Source organism: Lipotes vexillifer, unplaced genomic scaffold (genome assembly GCF_000442215.2).
Source record: "Lipotes vexillifer unplaced genomic scaffold, Lipotes_vexillifer_v1.1 scaffold129, whole genome shotgun sequence".
NCBI lineage: Eukaryota > Metazoa > Chordata > Mammalia > Artiodactyla > Lipotidae > Lipotes > Lipotes vexillifer.
In genome coordinates this window covers 302,317-325,047 of record NW_006777287.1, presented here as the reverse complement: position 1 = coordinate 325,047, position 22,731 = coordinate 302,317, and the positions used below count along the sequence as shown (strand labels likewise).

Sequence of the window (22,731 nt, the reverse complement as noted above, 5' to 3'; positions counted from 1 at the left end):
ATTCAGCCATTTGAACACCCAATAGGAGCCAGACATCGTTTTAAGCACCAAAATGAATATGACCAACTATTTTCATAAAAGAAGTGAACAGTAAACTAAACAAATGATTTTAAAACAACCTGGCTGTGTAATGACAGATGCTCAGAATATTCTGGAAATACAGAGAAGGCACACCAGGCACAGGGGAGGTAGGGGTGTAAGACTTCCTGTGCAAAGTGAGAATGAATAAGCTGAAGTTCACCAGGTAAAAGGGGTAGGAGAAAAGGATCCTCCCTTCCCATATCAGGCAAAAGTGAAAGAATGAAATAAAATAAAACTCTTCAGGGAGTGTGAGGAAAAGTGAACATGGTTTGGTGTTACCAGTGATACTGCAATGGGAGCAAATGAAGCTGGAGAGGTAGGCAGGGGCCATATTATGAAGCTTGGAAGTTCTCCGTGGACAAAGGGGTACCACAGAATGATTTAAATAAGCAAAATTTACATTTTACGAAGATTGTTCTGGTAAGAATAAGGACAAGTGGCGTGTGGATCGGAGAGGCAGTTGCAGTCATCCAGAAAGGGCTGGAACTAGACCAGTGGTTAGCAGGGAAGAGGAAGATGGAATGAATTTGAGAAATACTGAGGAAGGAGAATCAGACGATTTAGTAATTCAATGGCTGTAGGAGGTAAGGCAGAAGGATGGGTCGAAAATGATTCCTAGTTATCTAGTCCAGTATTTTTCAACCTTTTTGAGTACAATTCACATTCGTACATTCTCCAGCATAGCCCAGTACATGTATTTATGAGTATTTGTACATGCACGCATACCAATGAAAGAAAAGTTTCACAAAATAATACTTACCCTTATTTTGTGTTAAACCCCAAATATTTTCTATTATCCCACCCACACGTTTGAAGAAACACTGCTCTGGTTTATGTGATTGGATGTTGGTAGTACCACACACCAAAAAAAAGAAAAGAAAAAGAAAATATAAGAGGCAGCACAGGTTTAATGTGGGAAGAGGTGTTCAAGCTATTCCATTTCTAGGATTTTACAGGTGACACACATATATAAAGTTACAGTGTTCCAGTTTGGGCTCTATGAAGATACTGAACTAGCATAGTTGCTGGCTCCCAGTTATCCAAGATCAATCTCAAATGGACCAAGTAAGAAAAACACCAAGAAAAGGGGAAACTATGAGACACCCCTGTGGTGGGTGTGGGAACAGAAAAGGAAACTCAGATTTCTTCTCTTGCTTCTCCCCTTCCCAAATCTTGAGACAACAATGCTTCCCCTACACCTGCTAGGACTCAGACCTCTGGTCCAGATTTCCCTGGGAGCAAATTCCGGGCAGGGCAGAAACCCTGTGCTGGCGAAGAGCTGAGAAAAATGGGTGGGGATTAACGTTGACAGTGCTTCAGGACCTCTGCAAATCCTCAGAACTGGCAAATTAAAATCTAAGGAGTTTCTTCTAATGCTGCTTCTCAAGTATTGATTGGTCAAGTGAACTAAAAAAAAAAAAAAAAAATCGACAAGGATCTAGGTTATCCAAACCACACAATGAATAAGTTTGAGTTCTGCACCCAACTAGTAGAGGATACTCACATTTTTTCTCAAGCACACACTGAAGGATTTTTTTAAAAAATCATGTACTAGTACTAGATCATAAAGAAAGCCTCAACAAATTTTAAATAATAGATAACTTACAGATGATTATATGAGACCAAGATGCAATTAAATTAGAAGTTAATAACAAAAGATGCTTTAAAAAATCTTTGCCTATTTGAAAATTTAAAAAACAGTGCTGGACGACGGGAAGATGGCAGAAGAGCAAGACGCGGAGATCACCTTCCTCCCCACAGATACACCAGAAATACATTTGCACGTGGAACAACTCCTATAGAACACCTACTGAACTCTGGCAGAAGACCTCACCCCTCCCAAAAGGCAAGAAACTCCCCTCGTACCTGGGTAGGGCAAAGGAAAAAACAGAGACAAAAGAATAGGGACGGGACCTGTACCAGTAGGAGGGAGCTGTGAAGGAGGAACGGTTTCCACACACTAGAAGCCCTTTCACGTTCGGAGACTGTGGGTGGCGGAGGGGAAGAGCTTCGGAGCCGCGGAAGAGAGCGCAGCAACAGAGGGCAAAGCGGGGATTCCCGCACAGAGGATCGGTGCCAACCAGCACTCACCAGCCCGAGAGGGTTGTCTGCTCACCCGCTGGGGCGGGCGGGGCAGGAAATTGTGGCTCGGGCTTCAGTCAGAGGGCTGGGAGAGGACTGGGGTTGGCGGCGTGAACACAGCCTGCAGTGGGTTAGTGCACCACGGCTAGCCAAGAGGGGGTCCGGGAAAAGGTCTGGAGCTGCCGAAGAGGCAAGAGACTTGTTCTTCCCTCTTTGTTTCCTGGTGCGCAAGGAGAGGGGATTAAGAGCGCTGCCTAAAGGAGTTCCAGAGACGGGCGCAAGGCGGGGCTAAAAGCGCAGACCACAGAGACGGGCAGGAGACGCTAAGGCTACTGCTGCTGCCATCAAGAAGCCTGTGTGCGAGCACAGGTCACTATCCACACCCCTCTTCTGAGGAGCCTGTTCAGCCGCCACTGCCAGGTTCCCGGGATCCAGGGACAACTTCCCCAGGAGAATGCACAGCAGACCTCAGGCTGGTGCAACGTCACACCGGCCGCTGAGGCCGCAGGCTCGCCCCACATTCCGTGCCCCTCCCTACCCCTGGACTGAGTGAGCCAGAGCCCCCGAATCAGCGGCCCCTTTAACCCCGTCCTGTCTGAGCAAAAAACAGATGCCCTCCAGTGACCTACACACAGAGGCGGGGCCAAATCCAAAGCTGAGCTCCTGGGAGCTCCTGGGAGCTGTGAGAACAAAGAAGAGAAAGGGAAATCTCTCCCAGGAGCCTCAGAAGCAGTGGATTAAAGCTCCACAATCAACTGGATGTACCCTGCGTCTGTGGAATACATGAATAGACAACGAATCATCCCAAATTGAGAAGGTGGACTTTGAGAGCAAGATTTATGATTTTTCCTCTTTTCCTATTTTTGTGAGTGTGTATGTGTATGCTTCTGTGTGAGATCTTGACTGTACAGCTTTGCTTCCACCATCTGTCTTAGGGTTCTGGCTGTCCGTACTTAAAAATTTTTTTTGAATAACTAAATTTAATAGCTTTATTTTATTTTACTTTATCTTCTTTCTTTCCTTCCTTCCCTCCTTTAGACAATGAATCAATCCAAATTGAGGAGGTAGACTTTGAGAGGAAGATTTATGACTTTTTCCCCTTTTCCTCTTTTTGTGCGTGTGTTTGTGCATGCTTCTGTATGAGATTTTGTCTGTATAGCTTTACTTCCACAATTTGTCCTAAGGTTCTATCTGTCTGGTTTAAAAAAAATTTTTTTTTCTTAATAATTATTTTTTAATTTAATAACTTTGTATTTTACTTTATCTTCTTTCTTTCTTTCTTTCTTTTTTCCTTCCTTCCCTCCTTCCTTCCTTCCTTCCTTCCTTCCTCTGACTGGCACTCCCTCCCTCTCTCCTTCCCTCCCTCCTTTCTTTATTTCTTTCCTTCTTTCCTTTTCTCTCCTTTCTTTCTTCCTTCCTTCCTTGCTTTCTTTCTTTCTTTCTTCCTACTTCTACTAACTCTTCCTCTCTACTTTTTCTCCCTTTTACTCTGATCCATGTGGATGAAAGGCTCTTGGTGCTGCAGCCAGGAATCAGGGCTGTGCCTCTGAGGTGGGAGAGCCAACTTCAGGACACTGGTCAACAAGAGACCTCCCAGCTCCACATAATATCAAACGGAGAAAATCTCCCAGAGATCTCCATCTCAACACCAGCACCCAGCTTCACTCAACGACCAGCAAGCTACAGTGCTGGACACCCTATGCCAAACAACTAGCAAGACAGGAACACAACCCCACCCATTAGCAGAGAGGCTGCCTAAAATCATAATAAGTCCACAGACACCCCAAAACACACCACCAGATGTGGACCTGCCCACCAGAAAGACAAGATCCAGCCTCATCCACCAGAACACAGGCACTAGTCCCCGTCACCAGGAAGCCTACACAACCCACTGAACCAACCTTAGCCACTGGGGACAGACACCAAAAACAACGGGAACTACGAACCTGCAGCCTGCAAAAAGGAGATCCCAAACACGGTAAGATAAGCAAAATGAGAAGACAGAAAAACACACCGCAGATGAAGGAGCAAGATAAAATCCACCAGACCTAACAAATGAAGAGGAAATAGGCAGTCTACCTGAAAAAGAGTTCAGAATAATGATAGTAAAGATGATCCAAAATCTTGGAAATAGAATAGACAAAATGCAGGAAACACTTAACAAGGACCTTGAAGAACAAAAGATGAAGCAAACAACGATGAAAAACACAAAAAATGAAATGAAAAATACTCTAGATGGGATCAGTAGCAGAATAACAGAGGCAGAAGAACGGATAAGTGACCTGGAAGATAAAATAGTGGAAATAACTACTGCAGGGTAGAATAAAGGAAAAGGAATGAAAAGAACTGAGGACAGTCTCAGAGACCTCTGGGACAACATTAAAAATATGACCATTCGAATTATAGGGGTTCGAGAAGAAGAAGAGAAAAAGAAAGGGACTGAGAAAATATTTGAAGAGATTATAGTTGAAAACTTCCCTAATATGGGGAAGGAAATAGTTAATCAAGTCCAGGAAGCACAGAGAGTCCCATACAGGATAAATTCAAGGAGAAATACGCCAAGACACATATTAATCAAACTGTCAAAAACTAAATACAAAGAAAGCATATTAAAAGCAGCAAGGGAAAAACAACAAATAACACACAAGGGAATCCCCATAAGGTTAACAGCTGATCTCTCAGCAGAAACTCTACAAGCCAGAAGGGAGTGGCAGGACATACTGAAAGTGATGAAGGAGAAAAACCTGCAACCAAGATTACTCTACCCAGCAAGGATCTCATTCAGATTTGATGGAGAAATTAAAACCTTTACAGACAAGCAAAAGCTGAGAGAGTTCAGCACCACCAAACCAGCTTTACAACAAATGCTAAAGGAACTTCTCTAGACAAAAACACAAGAGAAGGAAAAGTCCTATAATAACGAACCCAAAACAATTTAGAAAATGGGAATAGGAACATACATATCGATAATTACCTTAAATGTAAATGGACTAAATGCTCCCACCAAAAGACACAGATTGGCTGAATGGATACAAAAACAAGACCCATATATATGCTGTCTACAAGAGACCCACTTCAGACCTAGAGACACATACAGACTGAAAGTAAGGGGATGGAAAAAGATATTCCATGCAAATGGAAACCAAAAGAAAGCTGGAGTAGCAATTCTCATATCAGACAAAATAGACTTTAAAATAAGGACTATCAGAAGAGACAAAGAAGGACACTACATAATGATCAAGGGATCGATCCAAGAAGAAGATATAACAATTGTAAATATTTATGCACCCAACATAGGAGCACCTCAATACATAAGGCAAATACTAACAGCCATAAAAGGGGAAGTCAACAGTAACACATTCATAGTAGGAGACTTTAACACCCCACTTTCACCAATGCACAGATCATCCAAAATGAAAATAAAGAAGGAAACACAAGCTTTAAATGATACATTAAACAAGATGGACTTAATTGATATTTATAGGACACTCCATCCAAAAACAGCAGAATACACATTTTTCTCAGGTGCTCATGGAACATTCTCCAGGATAGATCACACCTTGGGTCACAAATCAAGCCTTGGTAAATTTAAGAAAATTGAAATTGTATCAAGTATCTTTTCCTACCACAACGCTATGAAACTAGATATCAATTACAGGAAAAGATCTGTAAAAAATACAAACACATGGAGGCTAAACAACATACAACTTAATAACGATACGATCACTGAAGAAATCAAAGAGAAAATAAAAAAATACCTAGAAACAAATGACAATGGAGACATGACGACCCAAAACCTATGGGAGGCAGCAAAAGAAGCTCTAAGAGGGAGGTTTATAGCAATACAAGCCCACCTTAAGAAACAGGAAACACCTCGAATAAACAACCTAACCTTGCACCTAAAGCAATTAGAGAAAGAAGAACAAAAAACCCCCCAAAGTTAGCAGAAGGAAAGAAATCATAAATATCACATCAGAAATAAATGAAAAAGAAATGAAGGAAATGATAGCAAAGATTAATAAAACTAAAAGCTGGTTCTTTGAGAAGATAAACAAAATAGATAAACCATTAGCCAGACTCATCAAGAAAATAAGGGAGAAGACTCAAATCAATAGAATTAGAAATGAAAAAGGAGAAGTAACAAGTGACACTGCAGAAATACAAAAGATCATGAGAGATTACTAAAAGCAACTCTATGCCAATAAAATGGACAACCTGGAAGAAATGGACAAATTCGTAGAAATGCACAACCTGCCAAGACTGAATCAGGAAGAAATAGAAAATACGAACAGACCAATCACAAGCACTGAAATAGAAACTGTGATTAAAAATCTTCCAACAAACAAGAGCCCAGGACCAGATGGCTTCACAGCCGACTTCTATCAAATATTTAGAGAAGAGCTAACACCTATCCTTCTCAAACTCTTTCAAAATATAGCAGAGGGAGGAAGACTCCCAAACTCATTGTAAAAGGCCACCATCACCTTGATACTAAAACCAGACAAGGATGCCATCAAGAGAGAAAACTACAGGCCAATATCACTGATGAACATAGATGCAAAAATCCTCAACAAAATACTAGCAAACAGAATCCAACAGCACATTAAAAGGATCATACACCATGACCAAGTGGGGTTTATTCCAGGAATGCAAGGATTGTTTAATATACGCAAATCAATCAATGTGATAAACCACATTAACAAACTGAAGGAGAAAAAGCATATGATCATCTCAATAGCTGCAGAGAAAGTTTTCGACAAAATTCAACACACATTTATCATAAAAATCCTGCAGAAAGTAAGCATAGAGGGAACTTTCCTCAACATAATAAAGGCCATATATGACAAACCCACCCCCAACATCATCCTCAATGGTGAAAAACTGAAAGCATTTCCACTAAGATCAGGAACAAGACAAGGTTGCCCACTCTCACCATTCTTATTCAACATAGTTTTGGACGTTTTAGCCACAGCAATCAGAGAAGAAAAGGAAATAAAAGGAATCCAAATTGCAAAAGAAGAAGTAAAGCTGTCACTGTTTGCAGATGACATGATACTATACATAGAGAATCCTAAAGATGGTACCAGAAAACTACTAGAGCTAATCAATGAAGTTGGTAAAGTTGCAGGATACAAAATTAATGCACAGAAATCTCTGGCATTCCTATATACTAATGATGAAAAATCTGAAAGTGAAATCAAGAAAACACTCCCATTTACCATTGCAACAAAAAGAATAAAATATCTAGGAATAAACCTACCTAAGGAGACAAAAGACCTGTATGCAGAAAATTATAAGACACTGATGAAAGAAATTAAAGATGATACAAACAGATGGAGAGATATACCATGTTCTTGGATTGGAAGAATCAACATTGTGAAAATGACTCTACTACCCAAAGCAATCTATAGATTCAATGCAATCCCTATCAAACTACCACTGGCATTTTTCACAGAACTAGAACAAAAAATTTCACAATTTGTATGGAAACACAAAAGACCCCGAATAGCCAAAGCAATCTTGAGAACGAAAAACGGAGCTGGAGGAATCAGGCTCCCTGACTTCAGACTATACTACAAAGCTACAGTAATCAAGACAGTATGGTACTGGCACAAAAACAGAAAGATGGATCAATGGAACAGGATTGAAAGCCCAGAGATAAACCCTCACACATATGGTCACCTTATCTTTTATAAAGGAGGCAGGAATGTACAGTGGAGAAAGGACAGCCTCTTCAATAAGTGGTGCTGGGAAAACTGGACAGGTACATGTAAACGTATGAGATTAGATCACTCCCTAACACCATACACAAAAATAAGCTCAAAATGGATTAAAGACCTAAATGTAAGGCCAGAAACTATGAAACTCTTAGAAGAAAACACAGGCAGAACACTCTGACATAAATCACAGCAAGATCCTTTTTGACACACCTCCTAGAGAAATGGAAGTAAAAACAAAAATAAACCAATGGGACCTAATGAAACTTCAAAGCTTTTGCACAGCAAAGGAAACCATAAACAAGACCAAAAGACAACCCTCAGAATGGGAGAAAATATTTGCAAATGAAGCAACTGACAAAGGATTAATTTCCAAAATTTACAAGCAGCTCATGCAGCTCAATAACAGAAAAGCAAACAACCCAATCCAAAAATGGGCAGAAGACCTAAACAGACATTTCTCCAAAGAAGATATACAGACTGCCAACAAACACATGAAAGAATGCTCAACATCATTAATCATTAGAGAAATGCAAATCAAAACTACAATGAGATATCATCTCACACCAGTCAGAATGGCCATCATCAAAAAATCTAGAAACAATAAATGCTGGAGAGGGTGTGGAGAAAAGGGAACACTCTTGCACTGCTGGTGGGAATGTGAATTGGTACAGCCACTATGGAGAACAGTATGGAGGTTCCTTAAAAATCTACAAATAGAACTACCATATGACCCAGCAATCCCACTACTGGGCATATACCCTGAGAAAACCATAATTCAAAAAGAGTCATGTACCAAAATGTTCATTGCAGCTCTATTTACAAGAGTCCAGAGATGGAAACAACCTAAATGCCCATCATCGGATGAATGGATAATGAAGATGTGGCACATATATACAATGGAATATTACTCAGCCATAAAAAGAAATGAAATTGAGCTATTTGTAATGAGGTGAATAGACCTAGAGTCTGTCATACAGAGTGAAGTAAGTCAGAAAGAGAAAGACAAATACCGTATGCTAACACATATATATGGAATTTAAGAAAAAATAATGTCATGAAGAACCTAGGGGTAAGACAGGAATAAAGACACAGACCTACTAGAGAATGGACTTGAGGATATGGGGAGGGGGAAGGGTGAGCTGTGACAAATCGAGAGAGAGGCGTGGACATATATACACTTCCAAACGTAAGGTAGATAGCTAGTGGGAAGCAGCCGCATAGCACAGCGAGATCAGCTCGGTGCTTTGTGACCGCCTGGAGGGGTGGGATAGGGAGGCTGGGAGGGAGAGAGACACAAGACGGAAGAGATATGGGGACATATGTATATGTATAACTGATTCACTTTGTTATAAAGCAGAAACTAACACACCATTGTAAAGCAATTGTACCCCAATAAAGATGTAAATAAAAGAAAAGCACAGTGCTAAATAACTCAAGGATTAAATAAATCATATTCAAAAATTAAAAATACTTAGGATTAAATGTTAAAACACCAGCTATGGAATGCAGCAAAAATGGTGCTTAAATAGCTACAGTAAAAACTCTCAAATTAATGAGTTAAATGTCCATCTTTAGATATTAGACAATAAATAGTAGAATAAACCTACTTTCTGTAGTAGAAGGAAAAAAGATAAAAATAATGGAGAGATTAATGATTTAGAAATCAAATATACAATAGAAAACATGAGTAAACCCCCAAATAGGTTTTTTTTCTGGGTAAAAAACTAAAAATTGGGAATTCCCTGGTGGTCCAGTGGTTAGGGCTCCATGCTTCCTCTGCAGATGGCATGGGTTCGATCCCTGGTCAGGGAACTAAGATCCCGCTAGCTGCGCAGCATGGCCAAAACAAAAAAACAAAGAAACAAACAAACAAAACCAAAAATTAGGAAAACTTCTGGCATGAATGATCAAGAGAATAAGAACAAAAACAGTATGAATGAAAAGGGCATATAATTATAAATAAAGTAGAAGTTAAAAAGAGAATGGGGTTTCCCTGGTGGTGCAGTGGTTGAGAGTCTGCCTGCCGATGCAGGGGACACGGGTTCGTGGCCCGGTCCGGGAAGATCCCACATGCTGTGGAGCGGCTGGGCCCATGAGCCATGGCCGCTGAGCCTGCGCATCCGGAGCCTGTGCTCCACAACGGGAGAGGACACAACAGTGAGAGGCCCGCGTACCACAAAAAAAAAAAGAGAGAGAATAACAACAACTATATACGAACAATTAAAAAAACATTTTGTCCATGAAATGAATGCATCTCTTAAAAAATAACTTACCACAGGAAATTTGAAAAGAAGTTAAAAGCTTAAATAAAAAGGTATTACTACTAAAGAAATAGAAGCAGTGGCTGAAGTGTTCCCACAAAGAAAACACAAGACCCTGATGGTTTTATAAGCAGATTCTAGTTTTATTCATCCCAGTTTTATGCAAACCTTTAAAGACAATAGAAAAAGAAGCAACAGTCCTAATTCATGCTACTAGTCTGTCCAGCAAGAAATAAGAAAAACAAAGACATAACGAAAGAAACTTTTAGGTCCATTTCACTCATGCCTATAGATGTTTTGAAAAAATTGTGAATTAAATCAATCCTAGAAGAAGAGAAAGCACCACAACCAAGTTGGATTTATCTCAGGTTGTGTAAAAATGGTTCATTATTAGAAAACCTTTCAATGTAAGTCACTACTATGTGATATCAACTCACATTTTAGTCCTAACTCCTATCACCCTCCTATGGGAACTTTATTCTTCAGTAGATCTGACACACTTGCTGTAACTTGTCTATGCCCTCTGATTCTCCTTTGCCCAGAAGGCTCTCTCCTAGTTCTTATACTTTCCTACCTGTCACACTTTTCATGTGACGCTTTCCAGTTCCCTCAACCAGAGAAGCCTGCTCTCCTTTTTCTGAGTACCTACATTACATTAAATACCAATCTACATCCCCTTATGTATCTAAAACTTTGGACTTGAATCTTGTAACCAATCTATTTAAAACAGAAACACCTCCTCCAATAATATTACCTCTTTACCCTTCTTTATTTTTCTCCAAAGCACTTAGCTTCTTTTTAACACACTATATATGAACTATACTTATTGTCAGTCTCCCCTCTGCCCTCCATTAGAACATAAACTACATGAGCGAAGGGATTATCTGTTTTGTTCACCCGTTTTCCCCAGCACTTAGAACAGTGCCTGGCACCACAGAGGCCCTGCACACATACTCATTGAACCCATTTTAACTACTTAATCTTCATTACCTCAGAGTATAACCAGAAGTAGGTGGTCTCCAGGTATCTCTTGAATAAACAAATATGAAGGGTAACTGAGATTGATGATTATACACTTCTCCACACCCCATCTCTCTACTTCATCCCCAAAGAAGACAGACTCTGAAATGTATTTTTAGGGACATTCACTTAGGTCACTGTTCAAGTTGGCCAACTTCTGAGTAGGAAAATAATTATACACAAAGCCAGGCAGAGGCACTCCTTTTAATGTCAGTCCTGGGTCTCTCCATTTTACATACTCTTCTGTCCCTACCTGCAGTAAAAGGAGGCTGAGGCTGCCTTCCACTTGGTAGAGCCAGTGGAAGGGGATGGGAATGTGGTCATGGAGTAGGCTAATGGGATCTTGATCGAGTCAGGAACATGCAAGAGTGGTTTAAGTTGGTTCTGCTTTAGGCCTTAAGGAGGATAAAAAACGTTCTCTCGTCTTCTTCAGCTTGTCTTCTCAGCACCAGTCTACCTCCCACAGTGGTAGTGAGATGATCTAGAGTGCCACCAATAGGTTTTTTTGAAAAGGAGTCCAGGAGTTGGCCTGTCTCTACCAAGGCCTCAAACTCAATGAGCAAGGGGAATCTTCAAGCTTCAGTTTATGGTTTCTCTCACTGTACCAGAAACTCCTTAAAACTTTTATGTAAAATTTTGTGTGTATTTTCCTGGAGAATTGATTTGGGCTTCAAGATTCTGGCCAAATTATCTTTGCCTAAGACACAGACAGCAAGTTCAAAAGTTTGCAAGCATATTTATCTCAGAATTAAATAGGAAATAAACCACTGTTTGGATAGATAAAAAATAAAAGTTAATACTTCTTACTTAAAGGAATTCAGCTAATTTTTTGGCATGGGAAATGATATATATTATAAATGTACAGTATTAGACATTTCAACTATATTAATTATAATATAATTAGTACTATATTAGTAGTTGTAGTTGAGACTTGTTGCAAATGCAGAAAGAAAATCTATTCTTAACTTTAAAATTACGGAGGTGCTGTCTTAGTCTGCTTGGGCTGTGTTATGGACTGAATGTTTGTGTCTTCTAAAATTCATATGTTGAAGCTCTAACCCCCCAATATGATGGCATTTGGAGGTGGGGGCTTTTGGAGGTAATTAGATTTAGATGAAGTCGTGAGGGAGGGCCCCTCACGATGGGATTAGTGTCCTTATAAGAAGAGATCTCTCTCTCTCTCTCCATGCAGGCAGGCACCGAGGAAAGGCCACGTGAGCACATGGCAAGAAAGCGGCTGACTACAAGCAGGAAGCAGGCTTTCACCAGTAAGAACTGCAGAACTCTTGGCACACTGCAAGTCCGTCCAAATCCCTGCACTAACAGACTTGACCAAACTCTAGCATGGCTTCTACTAGCACAAGGCTTTGTCCCTAGAATGACCCCAGGTCCCCATTAAAATGCCTGCCTGAGGAAGCTCAACTCTGCAGGAAATTTTACTATTTGTTCTAGCCAACATCTGATGATAGGCCACTGACCTCCCTGTCTTAAAGCATTTACTAAAAAGGGCTTACAATTGTGACTGTATCTCTTACTAATGAGAAGTGTCCTTCTCAAGGACCTGAGATCCATTCCTATGAAATGTAATTATTAGGAAGGATAGGGCCTCTGTTTACCAGTCTCTGTGGGAGGATAAGATCCTAACTTCTAAAATTGCCAGCTAGGGGCTTCCCTGGTGGCGCAGTGGTTGAGAGTCCGCCTGCCAATGCAGGGGACACGGGTTCGTGCTCCGGTCCGGGAGGATCCCACATGCTACGGAGCGGCTGGGCCCGTGAGCCATGGCCGCTGAGCTTGCACGTCCGGAGCCTGTGCTCCACAACGGGAGAGGCCACAACAGTGAGAGGTCCACATACCGCAATAAATAAATAAATAAATAAATAAAATTGTCAGCTAACACGACTGACCCAATCTTATTTACACAGACCAACTTTGTAATTTTTCACTTCTCTGACTCTACTGAGTCCCTGCTCTCCCCGCTCCCTCATTCTTCCTTAAATGGCTTAAGTCACCTCTGCACAAATCAGAATGGAGCTTGGCTCCTTCCCCCGTCAGTAGTTACTGAACAAAAATCTGTTTTCACTGTTTTAACTAATGTCCAGCTGTATTTATCTCTGACACCAGACACTGGATCTGTTGGTACCTTGATCTTGGACTTCCCAGCCTCCAGAACTGTGAGAAATAAATTTCTATTGTTTAAGCCACCCAGTCTATGGTATCTTGTTACAATGGGCTGAACAGACCAAGACTGGCTGCCATAACAAAATAATACAGACTGGGTAGCTTAAACAACAGAAATTTATTTCTCACAGTTCTAGAGGCTGGGAAGTACAAAATCAAGGTGCCATTGTGGTTGGCTTCTGGTGATACCTCTCTTCTTGTCCTGCAGATGGTTGCCTTCTTGAATTATCCTCACATGGTCTTTCCTGGGTGGGTGCATGGCAAGCTTTCTGATGCCTCTTCATATAAGGACACTAATCCTATCAGATCAAGGCCCCATCGTCATGACCTCATTTAATCTTAATTACTTCCTTACAGGCCCCATCTCCAAACAGAACCACACTGGGAGTTAGGGTTTCAACATATGAATTTGGAAGTGGCTGCGGGGTGGGGGGGGGTGGGGAACCACAAACATTCAGTCCATAACTGCTGCCAATGCTGAGGAATTAAATGTGATTTACTACTCTACATATTTTATCTAGACACCTCAGTTCTCCTAGTTCACTGGGTGAAATTAATCCTATAGCTGAAGAGTTCTATAGTATAAAATTATTTGGACTATCATTATGATCTACAAAGGAGAAACTTAGGATTTACATTGCTGTACTTACTTTCTCAACAATTCCTGAAAGCTCTTCAAAACAAAAAGTGACAATAAAAACTTGAAGCTTAGTACCATAATAATTTTGCAAAAGTTACTAGTTCTCAAAGTGCCCAAAATCACAAACACGAAAGGTGAAGTTTTTAAACTACTTTTTCACAAGAATCACTTATGAAGTGAGCTTAGTTTAGGTCATATTTCTAACTACAATCCTTGAAAGGTAGTGGATATACTCTCAAAAATCAAAGAAACATTTCAGGAGTTGGAATTCACCTGATATAGCTAATAAACTAAGGTAAGTATTATTTTCCTAACAGAAAACAAAAGTGAACATCTTATTCTTTCACTGAGCAGTTATGCAAATTTTTCATTAAAATTCACCTCCACAGTTAAACTTCCATAGTGATAATCTAAGATGAAATAATGGCATTTGTTAGTTTTAATGGAAATCTGGTCTGGGTAGAAGTTCAAAATAAGACTCAGGAGTATAAGGAGCACTATATAGGCACCAGGCACCATTCTAAGTGCTTTATAATCATTCACTCAATCCTCATAAAAACCCCTATGAGGGTTGTATACTATAATTATCTCTATTTTACAGATGAGAAAATTGAGGCACCCAGAGGCTAAATAACTTACCAAGGTCACATAGTAAATGCTTGAGCTGAGTCTCAGACCTAGGCAGTCTGGCTCTTAAGTATATTCTCTTGGCTGCTTCTTCGTATTCAACCATATTGAAACAGAAGCCAATGTTTACTAGGTGAATAAATCAATGGAACAGAATTCAAAAACAGACTTATGTATATACTGACAAAGGTGCAAAGGCAGTTCAATAGAGAAAGGATAATCTTTTCAACAAATGGTGCTGGAACAATTAGACATCTATATGTCTAAAAAATAAAGAATCTCCCATACCTTGTATCATATTTAACAATTAACTCAAAATGGATCATAGAACCTAAATATAAAACCAAAAAGTCTAAAACTTCTAGAAGAAAACAGAGGAGAAAACGTTTGTAATCTTGGTTAGGCAAAGATTTCCTAGATGTGAAACCAAAAACATGATCCATAAAATAAAAAAACTGAAAATTGGACTTTTATCTAAATTTTGAAAACTTTTGTTCTTCAAAAGACACCATTAAGGGACTTCCCTGGCGGTCCAGTGGTTAAGACTCCGAGTTTCCACTGCAGGGGGTGTGGGTTCGATCCCTGGTTGGGGAACTAAGATCCCGCATGCTGTGTAGCAAAAAACAATAAATAAAATGTGAATCTTTAGGGCTTCCCTGGTGGTGCAGTGGTTGAGAGTCCGCCTACCGATTCAGGGGACACGGGTTCGTGCCCCGGTCCGGGAGGATCCCACATGCCGCGGAGCAGCTGGGCCCGTGAGCCATGGCCGCTGAGCCTGCGCGTCCGGAGCCTGTGCTCCGCAACGGGAGAGGCCACAGCAGTGAGAGGCCCACGTAACGTTCCTCTAAGGAAGGTCATGTTTCTGGCCTGTGACTTTGTTGTCAGGTGTTAATGGTACCCAGACTGTGAAGGAGATGTAACGAAAAAAAAAAAAAAAAAAAATGTGAATCTTTAAAAGAAAAAGACACTATTAAGAGAAGACAAGTCATTATTTGGGAAAAAAATATTTGCAAGACACACATGACAAGGGACTTGTATCCAGGATATATAAAAAACCCCTCAAAACTCAATAATAAGAAAACAAATAACCCAGTAAAAAAAAAATGGGCAAAAGGTTTTAATAAACACTTCACCAAAGAAAATATACAGATGGCAAATAAGTACATGGAAAAATGCTCCACAAATAATTAGTCATTAGGGAAATGCAAATTAAGCCACAATGAAATACCACTACACGCCTATTAGAATGGCTAAAAATTTTTAAAAAACTGACCATACCAAGTGCTGGTGAGGATGCAGAGAAACTGGATTTCTCATACATTACTGGCGGGAATGCAAAATAGCACAGATGCTTTGGAAAAGGGTTTGGCACTTTCTTATAAAGTTTAATATACAATTTCCATATGACTCAGAAATCCTACTCCTAGGTATTCACTCAAGTGAAATGAAAGCTTATGTTTATTCAAAAACCTGTATGCAAATGTTTATGGTAGTTTTATTCATAATTACCAGAATTTGTAAACAACCTAAATGTCATTCAACTGGTGAATGGATAAACAAATGTGGTAAATCCATAAAATGGACTACTACTCAGCAATAAAAAGGAACTCCTGATACATGCAACAACATGGATGAATCTTAAATGTGTCATGCTAAGTGAAAGAAGCCAGACTCAAAAGGTTACCTACTACATGATTCAATTTATAGGACATTCTCAAAAAGATAAACCTATAGGGATAAAAAACAGATCAGAGGCTGGAGGCAGAGTTGACTACAAAGGAGCATGAGGAAATTTGGGGAGGATGATGGTATTGTTCTATATCTTGATTATGGTGATAGTTACATGACTGTATTTGTCTGTCAAAACTCATAGAACTGTACACTTTAAAAGGGTAAATTTTACATTATGTAAATTACACTTCAATTAAAATAAACAAATTATTTAAAACTTAAACATTGTTAAGTCAGTTTCAAGGCAACATAGCTATGTAGCTGAAAGGTAATTTCATGAGTGAAAATAACAAATACCAGTACCTTGATCTTATATACATTGATGACAAAAGAAGGTGAAGTATTATATTTATATAACACACCATGTTGCTAAATATATAACCACAAAATAGAATTATGAAATTTTAGGATTAGAAAAGATTTTTCATATCATCTAATTGATTTTTAATCTAATTTTACATCCTATCACATTTTCTCTGTTCATTCAGATTTGCCTGAATGCTTCTATTGATGCTTACCTCTTCTCTTAAGATGCTCAAAGAATTAAAGAACTGGAAGGGATCTTAGGAAATTGAGGGCTGGAAAAGCTAAATGACTTGACCAGTGAGATACAGTACAGGGCAGAATGCAAATTAAAACCCCAGTCCCATACACTTTCTACTCCATGCGCTTTTCCCCTTTTCCCACTTTATATGAGTGAAGAAATTGGAACCCCCATACACTGCTGGTGAAAATGTAAATGGTGCAGACACTTTGAAAAACAGTTAGGCAGATTCTCACAAAGTTAACCACAGAGTTACTATATGACCCAGGAATTCCACTCCTAAGTATATATTGAAGAGAAATTAAAACATATGTCTACACAAAAGTTTGTACACAAATATTCATAGCAGCATTATTTGTAATGGCCAAAAAGTGGAAACAAGCCAAATGTCCATCAACTAATGAATGGATAAACAAAACGGACAGTAAAATAAAATTTATAAATAAAATGAAATAAAATACCTACTCTGTTAATGTCATTCAGCAATAAAAAGGAATAAACTACTGATATATGCTATAATATGGATGAATCTCAAAAACACGGTAAGTGAAAGTAACAAAAGACCACATATTGTATGATTCTACTGATAAATGTCCTAAATAAGCAAATCTATAGAGATAGAAAGTAAAACTGTAGTTTCTAGGGGCTAGGAGGAGTGAGGAGTAACTACTTATGGATCTGGGTTTCTTTTGTGAGGTATAAAAATGTTCTAAAATTAGATCATAGTGATAGTAACATAACCCTGTGGACTTGCTGAAAATATTGAATTGTACATTTTAAATTAGTAAACTGTATGGCATATGAATTTATCTCAATAAAGCTATTTTAAAATGAATAAACAAAGAACTAGTTACTTCCTTTAAGCAGCAACAACTTTATGTAAAGGATTTAAAACATGTCGACAAGTTTGACACTTCTCTCATCAAGAGGTCCCCTCCCCTTGGACGCAGGTGGACATCTGTGATTGCCTCAACCAACAAAATATAGCAGAAGTAATGCTACATCACTTAAGAGGTTAGTTAGAAAAAGCCATGCAGCTTCTGCCAGTCTCTCTTAGGACACTAGCCCTGGGAACCCAGCCATCACGCTGTGGGGAAGCCCAGGCTACAGGAAGAGGCCTCTGGCCCTTAGCCCCAGCTGAGCTTCCAGCCAAAAGCCAGCATCAACTTGCCAGCCAGCTCTGTGATTAAGTCATATTGAAAGCAGATCCTCCAACCCCCAGTCAAGCTGCTGCAGCTGATGCCAGATAAAGCAAAGAGCCAACCCAGCTAAGCCCTACACAAATTGCAGAGTTGTGAGCAAAATAAGTACTTGCCATTATTCTATGCCATTAAGTTTTGGGGTGGTTTGGTATGCAACAATGGATAACTAGAATACCTCACATACTTAAAAGGCTAAAAACAGCATCTAGCCCCCTACTTAATGCAGACACTTCTTTCTAGTAGGTCTCCATCCAACCTCTGCCTGAATGTTTTGACCAAAATGGAGATCAGTTCTTCACAAAGCCACCCTTTCCACTGAAGAACTCTGGGAATTATGATCTGCCTTATACTAAGACTGGTTCTGTCCTGCCCAATCTCTAGCCCAAGTTCTATCCTCAGAGGTGACCAGTACTGTCTAACCCTCTTTCTCAGGACAGGCCTTTACCTTATTAAACAGTAGAGAAATTTTTACCAGGTTTGATTTTATAACTGAGGAACCTGAATGGACACAGATGTGTTGTCCATACTCAAAATCACAATTTTCATACCTATGCCATCATTTCTATTGTCTAGAAAGAGTATTGGTATGAATAACTAGAAAATAAAAGCTACTTTTCTGTACTACTCATCTTCCCTTGATACTTAAATATTTCCTGTTTTAACTCAAAAAAGCCAGTCAGCTCTTCAAGGGCAGGGAAAATAATTCTTATAATTTTGAGTTTTCCTTGGTGTTTGAGAACATATATATTGAATAATTTGCTTAGTTATAGGAGGCAGCATACAGATAACAAGGATAAAAGCATTTCCTTCCAAATGATTTAAACACAGATCTTACAATCCAAAAATATTTCTCATCATGTCAATGTAGTAATTGTACAATAAGCTTTTTTTCCAAGTCAGCAATAGAAAATGAGCTTCTTACTCTGTTGATTACAGTATACCAGTTGTCATGACAACACTGAGTCCCCAAACATTCTTTCTAATTGAGACAATTTCTTCTAGCTTCAGTCCCCTAAGACTGACCCAATTACACAAGTCAAAACCCAAAACCCAGAGGGTGCCTCTCAATAAATATACTCTGATTACACAACCTAAGGAAAAATCTAAACACCACTTTTCCAAGTTGCAAGGAAACTTTTCAGGCAATGCACTTTTCTTTTTTTTTTTTTTTGTACTTTCTTTTTTACAGCTAAGTCTTACAAGTTGAATGGTAATTGTCTCATATAACTTTAAAATTGTTTATGTTATAGTCCATGATCACATTAGAGACCTAAACTTTCAATACAAACCATTCTGTTACTATACATCCAACGTATCTCATTTATGTTCTCTGGGCTGCATTTGCATCCCATTCTTTTTAAGGTACAATTAAAATCTTCTAGGAGCAAGCAAGACCATGCTAAACTCAGTAAAAGTATCACTGGACTAATACAGAACATTTGTGCCCTACCCATACTGACCTCATGAGAGGTAAGGAGCTAGAAAAAAATCTTTAAAATCACATAAAATTTAGCAGGCTATCATAAATTAGAGGTACCCTAGAGTGAATTCTTAGTAATTCCAGAAGAAAAAGAAAAAATTCCCAAAAGAAAAAGCAATGTTGGGAAATGTGGTATCTCCACTGTCTCAAAATGTAAGCTGGTAATTCTTTCTCTAATAGTCCAGGAGAATTTTTAAAGGGGTTGTTTTCAGACAGAAAATATAGTATTTTCCACTCTTACATTATAAAATGCTTCTATCAAGTATGGATAAAAGAGAATCAATAAACAGACCATGCAACCCTGTGAAACAGGGGCAGAAAGATGGGGCTGAGAAGTCTGTAAAAAGCGTCCAAATTTTAAAATCTGACACTTGGAGAACCGAGTTTATGTGAATACATTCTGCTGGGGACTGGAAATCATGTGGGATGGTCTATGAAATCAAAACATTAGTAAGACATTTACTATAAAGTAGTCATGGATACAGATATGTTTATTAAGCAAGGAGTTAACTGTTCATAACACTCATTTAAAAGTCTTTATTTGCGTTTGGATGAGAAAAATAATTGATGGATCAAAGTATTTTACTAAACACAAATGGAGAACTATGTAGAAAGAGGAAGCATTATGAAATTTATGACTAAGTGCACTTTGTGTAAGACTAGTGGACGCGTTCAAAGCTTTTTCGTTTCTGGCTATATAGAAAAGTAAAAATAAGGGCATTTGCATTCATGAAAGCAACAGTAAAATATTGTCTGGCTTATGCTGGTTATTTTCATCTTACGGTCTTAACACACATTCCAAGGCTGATTCCATTTTCATTATTCCTTTCGGGTAAGTGGAAGAGGAGGTCATACAAAGCTGTAGGTCAAACGGTCCACTTCGTCATTGAGAAAATTCAGCAGTGGAATATATCAGGAGGCACCAAAGAGATTTACTGGCTAGGGCAGACAAAAGAGAAAACAACCACAGAAAGAACACAAGCCGCGAAAGAGATGAGATCAGTTCCATGTGTAACTCGAGGACTGGATAAAACCCCGCTCGGAGCTGCGAGTGAAACGAGATGTGAGATTTGGGGCATTCCGGGTTCTCCTTCCTTCCCTGGAGTCCATCCTTGGACCGGAGGGCAGGGTGCACAGAGAAGGGAAAGCCCGAAGTGTCCATCTGCCTGGACAATGAGCTCTAGGGCCCCTTCCAGCGCTGCACCGCCCTCCGTGGAGCCCTCTCTGACGCTGAATTTCACTGCTCCCCCAAAAGTCATTCACTCCGACTTCAACTACTCGCGGGAGAGAGCGAGCGCGCAAGAGCGGCAGCTGCTGGGTCCGCCCCCCCAGCGCTGCACGGCCGCTGGGGACCCTTGCCGAGTGGGCTCGGGAAGGCTGAGACCAGCCGCTACGTGACGTTGGTTACCTTCTCGCGCTGGTCCCAGCTGTACTGCTTCGGCCGCTCCTCCTCGCCCTCCGGCTGCGACTCCTTCTCAGCCTTCCGCCTCTTGGAGAAGAAGCAGCCCATGGTCCCGGCCCGCGGGGTCCCACTAGCCACTACTCCTCGCCGGCGCGCTGGCTCAGACACCTCCTGGAGTTGTGGCGTGAACCCCGGGGGCCCGGGCCCCGCAGCTCTCCGGACACCGCCCCGCGGAACCGCCAAGCCGCCCGCAGCCTCGATTCGCCGGCCAGGCCCAAAACCCCTTCTCTTTTTCCTCTCAGTCGCCTTGACGACCCACCGCAGCCAATGACCGCTCAGCGCCCTGGGAGCCAATCCAAGTCCCGCGAGCAGCCCTGCGCGGCCTATGAAGAGAGGCCGACTTACACACACAGCCAATCCACGCCCGGCTCCTGCTCCAGCCCCCAGGGGCGGGTCCGGTCGGCCCAAACGCACTCACAGCCACCACCACCCCCAACCCTGCCCCGCCCCTCCTAGGACTCAGCGGGGCTGTCCCGCTGCAGAGAGTGCAGCCTCGGCAGACAGGTCGTTTTGCCGTAGGTTCTCAGTTTCCAAGCTCCGTAGTTGAACATTAGACTTAAGTTTTGTGGTGCAATTGAGAGGGAACAGGAATCCCTGCTGACGCAGGAAGGGCCATGAAATTCGCATGCCTCACTCTTCGTCACCCATTCCCCGACCCCACGTCTGGCCAGTGTCACCTCCTCGGGAAATTTCCCAAAAGACCTTCCCGAGCCTCCTTGCCCTCTCTTATGTGCTTTCTTAGAATTTCCACGAATGACTCTAAAATTGAACAAGAACTTAGAAAAATAATTGTTTTTGTATTGTCTCCTTATTGGAACTGTGAATTTCTTGAGACCAAAAGCCCTGTCTTTTTCTTTTATTTAATCCCCCAAGCCTTGCTCAACTCCACACTAGTTGCTCAATAAAACGTTTGTCGAATGAATGCTTGCACACTAGTGAAGGAAACATTTACAACCTTTCCCTATTCTTTCCCAAAGAAAGTGACTAAAGTGGGGCGGAGGTGGTGGGGTGGGGGGAAGAGTAATGGTAAAGGGGTTCTCCTCATGGAGTTTATAGCCTGGTGGAGGACACAAGCGTTGCCATATAAACTATCAGATCTGTTCTCAGCAAATGGTATAGGGTTTGTCTGAAGATATTTTTAAAAATATATACTAAATATTAGCATTTGCTATACTTGGGTTGAATGTTACTACAATACACATGTATTGCTTGTGTAATAGAAAAGGTAAGTTGTTGGTTTAATTCTCTGAGCACAGTATTTTGGCATTTGGTCAGACATCAAATGCAGATTAGTTTAGGCTCAAATTTGGTTATCTTTCTGCTTTCCCACACTTATTCACATCTAGTGCATGTCCTAAATGAGCCTCTGAGTTAACTCGAGCATTAAGAATGTTCCCTTTTTCACTTCCTGCCTTTTATTGCACAATCAGGAAGAAAAGTGCATGTGCTCAAGTATTAGAAATTACTGTAAATTTAAGTTCCAGATCTTAGGCAACAGAGTCTTCACCCGGTGCACACTTTTTCTTCCTCAGAGTGAGATGAAAAGTCTATGTCAGTAGGGCCTCCCTGGTGGCGCGGTGGTTGGGGGTCCGCCTGCCGATGCAGGGGATGCGGGTTCGTGCCCCGGTCCGGGAGGATCCCACGTGCCGCGGAGCGGCTGGGCCCGTGAGCCATGGGCGCTGAGCTTGCGCGTCCGGCAACGG

The 22,731-nt window shown here is 40.6% G+C and overlaps 1 protein-coding gene across 1 annotated transcript in view; it reads right to left on the bottom strand.

Annotated features, from left to right (window-relative positions):
• RP2 (RP2 activator of ARL3 GTPase) overlaps nt 1–21,085 on the bottom strand; it is a 43,519-nt gene extending 22,434 nt beyond the window's left edge. The window contains exon 1 of the mRNA XM_007450831.1: nt 20,975–21,085. Coding sequence (XP_007450893.1) covers nt 20,975–21,076 — 102 coding nt within the window. The 5' untranslated portion in view covers nt 21,077–21,085. The remainder of the gene's footprint in view (nt 1–20,974) is intronic.
• Nucleotides 21,086–22,731: the final 1,646 nt, after the last annotated feature.